The following is a 13319-nucleotide window of genomic DNA, read 5'->3' on the forward strand; positions in this document are numbered from 1 at the left end:
GGAGAATTAAAGGGGAAACTGCTTGTAGAGTACTGACTTTAGCAAACACACAATCAATGTTAGTTATTATTCCTAAAATAATAGACCTATTCATTTAGAATTGCTTATTTGTAATCATGTTCATAAACTTGACCTTGAAGATTAACACAAAGGTAAAAATTCATGGGCTACTGAAAATTTAAAGTGGTACTTATTATTAAAGTGGACTAAAAATAGTGAAAAGAAAATATCTTTTTAAAATCTCTTCTGGTAGATATGGCTAAGCACTTTAACCCTATCCTGTACACGGTTCCTACTTTAGTTGTCACCATCTTCATCTATTAAATTCTCTTGGTTTCTGGGCACCTACTTAACTTTAATGAGTAGTTTATGCTGTGCGTGCGAAATATATAGTCCATGTACCTAGGACTATTTCTGTCTACTAGTTTTTCTTGTTTCCAAAAACAGAAAAGAGGAATGCCTACAGCTAAAACAAAACATTCTCTCTCTGTCAGCTCCTTCTGCTGATACTTCAGCATTCCAGATTATATATTCTCATAATTTGGATTTTCCGACTCTTAGTTTTCAAAAAACCAAGAAGTCAAAACTAAAATACATTGCTTTTTATAGCAGAAAATAACTTCCATTGCTCAAAGCTAATTTAGAATAAAATCCGGTCAACCCGAAAAACATATACATATATATATATGTATGTATACATGTATATATATGTACGTATACATGTACATGTATGTATATATGTATACACGTACACGTATGTATATGTATATATACATGTAGATGTATGTATATGTATGTATACGTATATATGTATGTATGTATTTAAATTTGGCTGCAGATCCCTTGTCACTCATATTCCCACACAAACATCTTTTTAATTTTTTTAATGTAATATTTTCCTTTAAGAAGTGGGAACAAAGCTTTATTCTTGTTGAAAAGCCTTGCTCAATCCTGTGCTTAGCATAGGACCTGGGATCTGGTGAATAACCATTACAAGTCTGTTGAAAGAATAAGTGGGTGAATCTATGAATAAATGAATAAATAAACAAAGTAAGGCCTATCAAGCCTGAAAAACAAATATAGTCTTTGCCTGACTTTTACTTTACTCCTTAACATATTTCCTAAACTGTGTCTCTGCCTTCCAATATTAAAATTAATAAATACAATCGCTCACATACTTGAGAGTTTCCTAGTAAAACACACATCCCAACAACTAAAGTGCTTCAGCCTCAATGAAATGAATTTGCCTTCTGTGATAGTAAATGCTGACAGTAGCTAACATATATTCCTCATATATATTATGCATATAAAATGCTTAGTACAGTATACACATATACATATGCTCTATACATATAGTTTCTCTTTATATGCTGGACACGAGGCTAAGCATTTCTTATACATAATCTCATTAATATCCTCAACAATCCTATGAGGTAGTAGATACTAATGTATTTCCCAGTTTATATCTGAGGCTTAAAGAAGTTAAGTAATTCCCTTAAAATCAAATAGCCATTAAGCATCAAACCAGGAGTCAGACCCACGTTTGCCTAATTCCTGAGTCAATCTCTTAACTGCTGTGATGAATTCATTACCATGATACAAGAACACTGGGAAGTGGACAGAGGTGACTTCTAATTCCTAGAAGAGGTACTAGTGACAGGCTATGGTTTGGTGAGAAATTAAGGCTTCTGAGCAGACTGGAGAGAGGTTGTGGTCAACTAGGCATGGGGGATAGATGGAATATTAGACAGAAAACTGGGCGGAGGGAAGGCTGAGGTACTGGCCTCTATCTAGGGTCATATAATTTATCATCCAAACCCGGACACTTTTGAAAGTGAAAGAGGGCTCCTGCATAATTACACCAGGATAGCACCACGAATTGGACTGTCCTGGTAAACTAGGACAACAGTCACCTTCCCCATGTCCCTCTCTTACTAACTTTTTCTCTTTTATTCCTTCTTTCTTCTTTCCTCTCTTCTTCCCCCTCTCCTTTCTCTTCCTCTTTGTTCTCCCCATGTCTCTCACCAACTCGTTCCATGCAGCTTAAGTGGCAATAATTTGCCATGATTATCAGGAATGGGTATGCTCACTAAACCCCTCATATTTGACCTTATTTAGACAAATGCTACAAAGCAACATTTTCTTTGCTACTATATTAGTTGTGGCTGCATAACAAATTTACCCCAAAATGAAGTGGTCTAAGAAAACATTTATTATCTCACACAATTTCTGAGAGTCAGGAATTCAGGAGCAGCTTAGCTGGGTGATTCTGGCTCAGGGTCCCTCATGATGACCAAGCAAGCTGACAGCTAGGACTGTAGTCATCTGAAGACATGGCCGGAACTGAGGGATGGACTTCCAAGCAAGCTGACTCACGTGGCTCTTGGCTGGAGGACTCTGTTCCTTGCCACCTGGGCCAACCCACAGGGGTGTTCATGACACGACAGCTCACTTCCCCCAGAACAAATGATCCAAGATAGAGGAGAGAGGCACAGTGCACCATTTTATGACCTAGTTTCTAAAGTTTCCCTCTCTCGGTTCTGCTATATTCTATTTATTAAAAATTCGTCATTAAATTCAACCACACTCCCAAGAAGAGGAATTGGACTCTGCCTCTTGAAGGGAGGAATATCAAAGAATTTGAGGAGACATTTAAAACCACCACAGTCCATCCTCTGGCCACAAATTATTTACATTCTTTCCACCTGCAAAATATACTCACCACTCCCAAGGTCCACAAGGTCTAATGCATTAGCTCCAACTCCAGAATCTAAATCAGTTCCTGGTATGGATGAAGTTCCTTGGGTATAGTCCTTAAGTACAGGTCCCTGAGTACAGTTCCTTTCAACCTGAAAATGTGTGAACGAACAAGACCAGTTACCTGCTCCCCCTGCCATACACATACACACACACACACACACACACACACACAGACACACACAAAACCAATATACAATATATTGTACACTGGTGGAACAGAGATAGCATAGCCATTATAGGCATTCTTCTTTAAAAGGCAGGAAACTGGAGGAATGAAGGAGTCAATGGTTGATAGCATTTCTGGAAGTATGTTAAAATGCTGTAAGTTCTTGATAAAGATTTAGTATTACTCCTGCCTAGGAATAATTCTCCATGACTCTTAGATCTATTCTCTGGGCTCTTGGTTCTGCCACCTTAGTCATCCTTCCTTTTCCATAAAAGGTAGCACGTGTTTGCAGCTGTGTGATTTCCTTAGTCGTTTTCCACTTGTAGAAGTCTGGAATCCCAAAGGCCTCTTTTTATTATGTACTGCCTCTGTCCCTGGTAGTCCGAGCTGGCTCCATTTCTATGAAGATAATTCTCTTTAAAACTTTGTGGCTCTCCTATGTATCTTATTGGGGTTCTCTCCATTACACAAACGCTACACTAACAGATCTCTTTGAGATCAGACCTCCTCTACGTTGGATATCTGCTGAGACACAGAAGACTTGCCCAGAGCTAGACTATCCACTTCCAAGAAGACTCACTCTCATGGCTGTTGACTGGAGGCTTGTGTCCCTTGGTACAGGGCCCTTCCATAGGGCTGCTCGTGACATAGCAGAGCGAGTGATCTGAAAGAGAGAGGAGAAAGTCACAGTGTCTTTTTTACCCAGTTGTTGTTTTTTTTTAATAAATTTATTTATTTTTGGCTGTGTTGGGTCTTCATTGCTGCACGTGGGCTTTCTCTAGTTGCGGCGAGCAGGGGCTACTCTTCGTTGTGGTGCGTGGGCTTCTCATTGCAGTGGCTTCTCGTTGCAGAGCACGGGCCCTGGGTGCATGGGCTTCAGTAGTTGTGGCACGCGAGCTCACGCTGGCTCTAGAGCCCAGGCTCAGTAGTTGTGGCTCACGGGCTTAGTTGCTCTGCGGCATGTGGGATCTTCCTGGACCAGGGCTCGAACCCATATCCCCTGCATTGGCAGGCGGATTCTTAACCACTGCGCCACCAGGGAAGTCCCTTTACCTAGTTTTTGAAGTTATCCACCATCAATCCTGCTTTATTCTATTCATTAGACATAAGTCACTAAGTCCAGTCCACACTCAAGGGGAGGAGAATTAACCTCCACTTCTCGAAATGAGGAGTTATCAAAGAATTTGTAGACATTTTTAAAAAATCACTACAGCTGCATAACTTTTTCAAACTTTAACTCTTTAATTTTATCTCTGGGACTGTATCCAAAGAAAACAATAAAATATAAGGGAATGCTATGTGAACCAAGCTATTTACATTATGTTATACCAATGAAAAATTAAAAAACACAACTAAATATCCAGCAATAGAGGAATGGTTTGATGAATTACAGTACTTCTACAGAATAGAATATTGTACAACTATTTAAAGTTATTCTGAAACCTGTATAGTAACATGAAAAACGTCTGTGATGAAATCTTTATGAGAGAACAGAAAATTGTACATTGAAAAAATATGCACAAAAAAGAGACCAGATAGAAACATACCAAAATAACAACAATGGTGAAATCATGCGAGGTTTATTTTTCTCTGTTTTCAAATTTTCTGTTATGTAGCTGTTTCCAAAATTTTTTTATGAATTGTTCTGTAATGTATAATTCTGTTATGATTTTTTTATTTTAAAAGAGAATTAAAGATAATACTGACTTTATAAATAAGGATTCAGTAGGCATTTATGTATTTTTTTTCCTGTGTAGCAAAAAATAGACTGTGCTCAGATTTATAGATAGACTTGTGAGGGGTTATATTACTGACGGAAGAGGTAGGGAAGAGGTGACACACTCGAAAGTGGTAATTAATTGAGAAGAATTTAATTAAAGGAGACAGAGTATGGTTGAACACCCTAGGGAGTTAGGTACTCACCCTGCTTTGGCTTGAAGAGGCAAAGGGAAAGAGTGTCTGTAGCTCACAGAAGCTGTGATCTTCAGTGATCAGCCTCAGGGAGGTGAAACAAACAACCCTATGTTATTCTCTGACTCTCTAGATCACTTGTTCACCTCCCACTGATTGAACCAACCAGAATCCAGAGTGGAAAGAGTCTTCCAATAAAAGGTGAGCCTCCCATAACACAAAGAAGGGTAGAAAATGGATCTGGAAGAGCAAATGGAAATATCTAGCACATGGGGATTATTTTAAAATAGCTGGGTGGTGCTCTGATGAGAAGATTCCAAAGCTCTTACATACAATTTATACCTTTATACTAAAAATGTATATCGACAATGTTTGAGGAATATACATGTTGGCATCAAACTGTTTACATAAAGATGTCCAGATATCACACTAGTTATGGACATTTACACTTTTAGACACAAACACACTGCCTGCATTTTAGATCATGGCAATTCAAACTGATTCTTGCATCTGTTCATACATATCTTATACCAGGTTTTATATTAGTATAGACAGATGTACACAAACCAGAAGGACATTTTCAATGATACACCAGTGACCCTCCTGATAAATTTATTCCCATTCAAGGAAGAGATGTAGAAGTGGACATTTCCTTTTAGCTGGACCATGAATTTCACCAAGGCAAGCCCCTTATTGGGTTGGGTTTAATTCGGTTTGGTTTTTGCTCACCATGCAACCATCACCTATCATAAATGTTAACAGGAAGTCAACAAAATTTATTCAATGGATGAATGAATGGATTTATTAAAGACTTTATCTTTTAAAGCCACTAGTGATATTTAAGGAGACTCAACAGATCTATGATTTTTAAATTTTATAAATATATTGGAAACTTTAGCTGTTTTCTAATGATTATAGTTATAACTGACCTTTCTATAGAAAAAATTAATTAGTACTTTTAGCCAAACTAGATATTTTATTCCAGTGTTGGAGGCAGTATAAGTCATTGCAGTGCTCTCTATTTAACAAATAATGGAACACTGATGCTTTTAACGTTAAAGTCACTGGACTTTGCATTCAAGTATGTATATTCATATTCCTGCTAGTTAAAGAGTAGTTATAAATTTCTATAGGTAACTATCTTTACCACTGTAGAAGTTTCATTATCACATCGTGTATAAAGTCCAATTTACCTCTTACATCCATTCAAAATATTTTAAACCTGCATAATTTCTGCATTATTATTAAATTAACATACTTTCCAACAAATCACAAGGTAGCTATTCCAAGCTGTCAAATCTTTTCCACTTCTTGGGAATTAAAACTGTTATCGTTACTATTTTAAGGAGTTCAAGGGAAAGCTTAAAAGAATGAAAATTTATTACCCAAACCCATTATTTGGTTTAAAGCATAAAATCCAAAACCTCTAATCATTTGGATTTTGAACCTTCAACCACTATATAGAGTGTTTGAAAAACAAAAAACCCATGTTGTCTCATATTCCAGATATAAAGGTTACTGATATTCCACTGCCAATCTAGCATTTCATAGCATGACCCATTATCAAAAAGACTGAAATATAAGCAAATGGAGAAAGGTTTTAGCAACCAGTGAAACAGTCCAAAGAAATTCAGAATCCACAGTGTCCGAGTATCACTTGAAAATAATTGTAGACTCAAAGACTCTGAGGTATAAGACATAGCTTACACTGAATACATTCTAGCTGATGGAAGAATCCCTGATAATCAAAAATTTTTTTTCTACTACAAATCTGAAGCCAACATACTTTTTCATTAAATGTCATCATTAAATATTTATTCTGCATTTTCCCTGCTCTTTGTAAGGCCTGAGAAAACCCTGGTAAGATTTTTTTCTTTCCCTTCTACAGTAACAAATTGCAATGTTAGCTTGATCTCTAAGTTACATTTAAAGTCTTTGACAACACTTGGAAATACTTATTAATATTAAACATTGTATATATTTTTTTCTCTTTCTTTCATTTTTTTTTTTTTTTTTTTTTGCAGGACAAAAGAGTGTCTTGAACCAGAGCCAGTGTGAGTTTCTACAAACCACTGGGCAAGACATATTAATTCCACCTCCTCCCACATCTGCCATACAGAAAATCCAGCATGACTAATCTGGCCTACAGCTTGACAGAAACAGAGCTGAATATAAGCAATTATTCTTCCGGTCCCCCAGTGATTATCTGCTCAACCAACAGAACAGAAAGTGTCCTGACGGCCACTGGATGAAGACAGGCGATCCTGTGCTCAAAGGCTGGAGTTATCCCAGAATAAGGCTGTATCAAGCACTATCGGATGAAAAGCTAAACCCAAGATTTAGCTTTATGGATAGGAATTTGAGTGAAGTATTGTAATATGTTTCTCCTTGCATATCCTTTGCAAGTAATTATTTGTATATAAACCTCAGGTTGAAGAATCTATAGTGTGACCTCTTGTCCCTTTAGTATGGCTCCTGACTCTTTAGATTCTTGTCTTCAAAGGAAGAAAGCTCCTAATACTATTAACCTAAAAGTGTCTTTAACTTCCTATTACCTCTCATTTTTTTTTTTTTTTTTGGTTTCTGTAAAACAGTAGAGATCTAATTAGAGAGGCAATTTTTTTGTTTCTTGCGATTATAAATATAGAGCTTGCCTCATGATTATTCAGACAAGATTAGTCAGCTCTGTCCAACGGAACCTTCTGTGATGACGGAAATGTTCTAGATTTTCACTGTCCAGTACGGTAGCCACTAGCCACATGTGGCTCTGAGCACTTGAAATGGGCTGCTGCAACTAAGGAAATGGAATTATTTTATTTTACTTTAATTAATTTTAATTTAAATTTGAAAAGCCATACGTGGCTAGTGGTACTTACTGGACAGTGCAGGTCTGCAGAGCGCAATTTGAAGGCACCAAGTTGGCTCCTCTGTCCCCAAATTCCTGTATCCCTATTTCTCATAATGCCTCGGTCTCCATGACCCTTTAAGAAATGGGATGCTGGTCTTCCCTGGTGGCGCAGTGGTTGAGAATCTGCCTGCCAATGCAGGGGACATGGGTTCGAGCCCTGGTCTGGGAAGATCCCACATGCCACGGAGCGACTAGGCCCGTGAGCCACAATTGCTGAGCCTGTGCGTCTGGAGCCTGTGCTCCGCAACAAGAGAGGCCGCGATAGTGAGAGGCCCACGCACCGCGATGAAGAGTGGCCCCCACTTGCCGCAACTAGAGAAAGCCCTCGCACAGAAACGAAGACCCAACACAGCCATAAATAAATAAATAAATAAATAAAATTTTAAAGAAATGGGATGCTGAATGAAATTAAAATTCTGTTCCAGTCAAAGTTCTTTGTTGCAAACACAAGTCAATGCCAGTGGACTTACACAAAAAATGTCTTTGCCAGTATGTATACACCCCACAGAATCAACCGGAAGCCTGGAGAATCGAGCTTGAGCTGACACAGAGGAAGCTGATGCCTGGCCAAGGGCCTGCCACTGAGAACAGTCTCCTAGGATGCCATTGCTGGCCTTGACATTGCTGGACGCTCGCCACCACACTGCAGGACTCTGCTGCCCTTGGTCACTCTCTGCTGGCCATTGAACTCTCCACCCCACAGTGGCCACTTCTCATCATCTTTAATTGAACTTTTGCCGTTTGTGTCACCACTTAAAGATCCTGTCAGTCCATGGAGAGGAAATATCTGCTCACCTTTCAGGTTCATAGATTCTGCTTTCTCCCCACGTAGGGGCAAGGGACGGGGGGGGTCGGTGTAGGCAAAAGCACTCATTTAAATGAAAAGTTCCAATTTTATTTCTAAAGAGATTAACCTTCGTGCAAACTGTAAAGAAGTGGAAGCAGAAACAGAGCAATTTGCATTCTTTTCAATTTTCTGAATATGGTTTTTATTCGTCATTAGCCACTAAATTATAGCATAAAATTGTATAAATATAATTATAATTAGTTATAAGTATATATAATTGGTCATGAAGTTATAATTCATAATTTATAATGGGCTTGGTTAAACTAGTGGCTGATTCTATCGAAATCTCTACAGAAAGATGTCAGGAGAGCTGCACCGCTTGGTGTGCGCCTGCCGCCTAGTGGCAAGATGCTATTAACACTACCACAGAGATCCCACAGGGCTTGAAAGGCAAGGTTTGCCAGAGCTTTTCCCACTTTACTGTTTTCCTAACGTTTTAACCCAATCCACCAGATAATCCTTAGGACTTTGAAATTCTCTTCCATTATATTCCATTCCATTCCACGCCAGGTTGACTGCAAACTATAAATCTCTGAGAACCAAAGTGTATCTTAGCAGCACTTTGAACCACATTCCCTAAACCAAGTTCACTAAGACTGCTTTTATGTTACTTGTGTCCAGAAACGATGCGTGGATTGGGCATACTATTAAGGTCCCACAGAGAATATCTTGGCCACTATTACGAAAATGCAAATTAACACTGGAGTCCTTGATGTCATGGACTTCTGACTTCTAAAGGGATTTCCCCCCCCCCCCCCGAAAGAGTGATAAGCTTAGTTTAAGAAAACAATGAAAGAGGATCTATCGGTATTTTTTTCAGACCGCTCTAAGGTGGTATGGCTGAAAAGATGAGATGAAGTTGCGATAGGCAGCATGAATGGAGGTCCAGGCTCCCCAGAGACAGGCTGGGTCCAGGGGCTCCCTGGGCTTGGTTCAGGCTATTCTTGATTCATACTATGAAAGGCAATAAGTAAACATTTTTAACCTGGATCTGGAAGTAGGAGGAAGATTTGGAGTATTAACCGGGATGGCAAGACAGATTTGAGGTTTGGGGACTGAAGAATCTGGGGACTATTTCAAAGTAGATCTTGACTGGAGAAGAGAAAGATTGTTTCCTATGTGGGGGTCAGGGTATGATGATAGGGGTTTTGAAAAGTGAATGACTTCCATAAAACTGCTGAGTGGGTGGAGCATGGAGGCAGAGGTCTGGTAAGGGCGGAGCTACGGTTCTCAGGGACTGAGCGGGCCAGGTCAGGGGGACTCGCTCTTCTTCTCAGATGCTCCCCTGCCCTGATGCTTGCCTGGCCATCCCCTTCTTCTTTGCCTTTGTGTTACCCTCTCCCTCCTTTGCAATGACTGACTCGTTTTTTTCATAAACAGCTGTAGCAGTTTTATCAAAATTATTACATGGAGTTCATAATATGACTTACTGGGTATCTAAAATTGGTGAGTTGAACCTTCTGTACTTCTCTCTTAAGAGTAAGTCTCCAGTGAAGTTTCTTCTTAACGGTTGATGACCTTCAAATTGTATTCTTGTTGATGCACAGCTTTAAATAAAGCCAACAACAACAACAACAAAAGGCTCTCTAGTCCTAAAAATTAAAGTTACCTTTCCACTCTCATCAGAGCCTAATATCTAGAGATTGGCTACCCTCCAAAGAGCTTACATTTGTGCATGCATGCTCATGCCTGTCTAATTAGAGCCTAGGCAGAGCTAAATCCTATCATCATGTGGCTTTAGAGACAATCATTCCTGAGCTAGACTTTTTTTTTTAGGTAAGAGTGATACCCTTGGAGAACTCCGTAATAGTAGCACTCTTAAAATGACTCAAAATAGGTTGCGATTATTCCACAAATATTTATTATAAATATGAACAATAACATGTTAGATACGTAATAAAAATGTAGCCTCGGGGCTTCCCTGGTGGCGCAGTGGTAGAGAATCCGCCTGCCAATGCAGGGGACATGGGTTCAAGCCCTGTTCCGGGAAGATCCCACATGCCGCGGAGCAACTAAGCCCATGCGCCACAACTACTGAGCTACTGAGCCTGCACTCTAGAGCCCGCGAGCCACAACTACTGAGCCCCCATGCCGCAACTACTGAAGCCCACGCGCCTAGAGCCCGTGCTCCGCAACAAGAGAAGCCACCGCAATGAGAAGCCTGAGCACCGCAACAAAGAGTAGCCCCCGCTCACCGCAACCAGAGAAAAGCCTGCGTGCAGCAACGAAGACCCAACGCAGCCAAAAATAAAATAAAATTTAAAAAAAAAAAAAAAAAGTATCCTCCTTCAAAGATGTTACACCTGCATATTCTTCCAAAAGGGTAAAATATGTGAAAACTGTCGAATGTTCTCCATTTCTGATCTCAAGACCCTGTAAGACTGTTTGCAGAGAAGCAGCACAGGGCGCTATAGCATCTAATATCTAAAGAGGCACACTGCGTTTTCTTCCACTGTTTCCAGTATGGGAAAATTGATCCCTTACTTTTCATTCCTTAGAATTCTTCAGTGACCTTCAACACTCATTTTCTCATTTTGTGGAGGTATCTCAGTCCTGGTACGAAGTTTTGTTTCTTGTTTTTAGAGTCTTCGGACTGGGAGCATAAATTTGATATCCATGGGAAAAGCTGAAGATTCCAAGGAAGTTATGTTCTTATATTAACCTACCCTATAGGATATCCATAAAGGGTATAAGGCGTTATACCAATATACAGTGATTCACTGGGATAGAAATGATCTCAGAAAGACAATCTCAAAGACATAAGAGCTTAAATTTCTTTATGAAAATCAGTATTTTTTTTTTAAATTTATTTATTTTTGGCTGTGTTGGGTCTTCGTTTCTGTGCGAGGGCTTTCTTTAGTTGTGGCAGGCGGGGGCCACTCTTCATCGCGGTGCGCGGGCCTCTCACTATCGCGGCCTCTCTTGTTGGGAGCACAGGCTCCAGACGCACAGGCTCAGTAGTTGTGGCTCACGGGCCCAGCTGCTCCGCGGCACGTGGGATCTTCCCAGACCAGGGCTCGAACCCGTGTCCCCTGCATTGGCAGGCAGATTCTCAACCACTGCGCCACCGGGGAAGCCCCAGTACTTCTTTTTATCTGTTCATTCTACAGATGAATACGAAGTAATTTCATCCAATATGGTTGCTGTGTGGTGTACACACATATATTCATTAATGTTAAAATCGTGCACATTATATATAATGATTATGCACATAATTCAGAGACACTCCATTTACTGGGGTGCTTCCATGCGGAGTCAGGTGCGCTCATAATCAGAGGAAAGGAGAAAGAAAACAATCTCGGAAGCATTCGTTTCTTTTCCGTTTCAACAACCATCAAGCCGGGCCTTCAGTCTCACTACCTTCAGGATTCTTTCGGGGTTTTTAGCAATCACTTTAGAACCAGCTGTATGCTAAGTTGAGAATTGCCACCACAAAAGAAAACACTGTAGTGAAGAACCGGCTAGGAAAAAAGCGTACACCGAGAGAAGCCCCGGCCTTGCGGGAGGCGTTGGTGGAGATAGATGGCTGCTCCTACAATCCCTAAGTGGCTTAAAAGAGTTCAAATTCTCAGAGCACATGATTTGTGTTTCTAACTCCGGTGGTCTCTGGATTCACAACCCAAGGTGCTTCCTCCTCACGCACAGTGCACGGCGGACTTCGGCCCCGCAGCCCCTCTTGGTGGTGCATTCCCGCGTCCCCCCAAAACGCCGCGTGCAAAAGGCGCCCCGGCCGCTCGCGCCAGCCTCCGGGTCTGGAGCACCAGCCCCGCCCTCGCCGCCCCCCGCCTGTTGACCGGGACCCGCAAGTTGAGGCTTCCCTTTCTAGCAGGAGGCAGGGACGTTGGCCTCGGCGCCTAAGGACTTCGTCGAGGCGCATCCCCAGGGGTGGCGGCTCGCCCCATCCGCGCGGGGCCGGCGAGGGGTCCGGTCAGTGCGCACGACTCCCGGGGCTGCCCCTCCCGGCCCTGCCCCGCGCGCGTCTCCGCGGCCCGCGTCCGCCGCCAAGGGTCCTCGCCCCCTGCCCGGCGCGTTCGCCCCAGCCCAGGGGCCAAGCCGGGGGCGGGAGGGCCAAGGTGGGCGCCTTCACTCCCGGCCTCGGGCGCCCCTGAGGTGCCCAGCGACGAGGGCGCGAGGCCCCGGGGCGCAGCGGGGACGTCCCGGAGCACCGCAAGAGGCCGCCCGAGGGCGCAGCGCGCCGCGCCGGGCAGGCGGCCGCGGGGGGGCTGGGGCGCGGGAGGGACGCGCGGAGGCGGGGCGGAGGCTCCCACCGCCTCCTCCTCCCCAACCTCCTCCGCCTCCGCCGCCTCCGCGCCCTCCTCTCGCAGCCACCGCCTCCGCCGGACGGAGGAGTCGGGAGTCCGCGGCGCCGGCTCGGGGCTGCGGGATGGGGAGTTAGCGCCACGGCGGCGGCAGTGGCCGCGGCGCAACCGGCCGCCGCCCCCGGGCCCGTCCCGCCGGGGACGCCGGGCGCGGCCAGCCAGCCCCGGAGCCAGGCCCGCGGGCGGCGGCGGCGGCGGCGGCGGAGCTGGGCAGGTGGATGCGGCTGGAAGATGGCGCCCTCGGGCCCGGGCAGCGTCAGGCGGCGGTGCCGGCGGGTGCTGTACTGGATCCCCGTGGTGTTCATCAGCCTCCTGCTCGGCTGGTCCTACTACGCCTACGCCATCCAGCTGTGCATAGGTGAGTGCGCGCCCGCCCGCGCTCGGCCCTCCCCCCGCCCCCGGAGGGCC

The 13319-nt window shown here is 43.1% G+C and overlaps 3 protein-coding genes across 7 annotated transcripts in view; 2 read left to right on the top strand and 1 right to left on the bottom strand.

The window, feature by feature from the left end:
• The window catches only part of MICU3 (mitochondrial calcium uptake family member 3), a 117355-nt gene extending 109230 nt beyond the window's left edge, over positions 1 to 8125 (top strand). For 2 of the 3 annotated variants that reach the window (XR_014258265.1, XR_014258267.1), the window contains one exon: positions 4971 to 8125. The gene's annotated coding sequence lies outside the window, so the exon portion shown is untranslated. The remainder of the gene's footprint in view (positions 1 to 4970) is intronic. The other variant, XR_014258266.1, reaches the window with a different exon arrangement.
• LOC309651650 (uncharacterized protein) lies at positions 787 to 10146 on the bottom strand. Of its 2 annotated transcripts, none has more exons than XM_082444550.1 (4): positions 10023 to 10146; positions 3507 to 3590; positions 2723 to 2849; positions 787 to 2411 (listed from the first exon to the last, which is right to left on the bottom strand). In XM_082444550.1, exons 2-4 carry the CDS (start codon positions 3573 to 3575, stop codon positions 2275 to 2277), a joined length of 333 nt encoding a protein of 110 aa, XP_082300676.1. In that variant the 5' UTR covers positions 3576 to 3590; positions 10023 to 10146; the 3' UTR covers positions 787 to 2274. The 2 variants fall into 2 exon arrangements, with proteins under 2 accessions (XP_082300676.1, XP_082300675.1); XM_082444549.1 differs by lacking the exon at positions 10023 to 10146 and adding an exon at positions 4850 to 4964.
• A 2863-nt stretch (positions 10147 to 13009) lies between these two features.
• ZDHHC2 (zDHHC palmitoyltransferase 2) overlaps positions 13010 to 13319 on the top strand; it is a 68285-nt gene continuing 67975 nt past the window's right edge. For both annotated transcript variants that reach the window (XM_082444529.1, XM_082444530.1), the window contains exon 1: positions 13010 to 13269. In XM_082444529.1, coding sequence (XP_082300655.1) covers positions 13143 to 13269 — 127 coding nt within the window. In that variant the 5' untranslated portion in view covers positions 13010 to 13142. The remainder of the gene's footprint in view (positions 13270 to 13319) is intronic.

Source organism: Balaenoptera physalus (assembly GCF_965194825.1).
Source record: "Balaenoptera physalus genome assembly, chromosome: 21".
Lineage (NCBI taxonomy): Eukaryota > Metazoa > Chordata > Mammalia > Artiodactyla > Balaenopteridae > Balaenoptera > Balaenoptera physalus.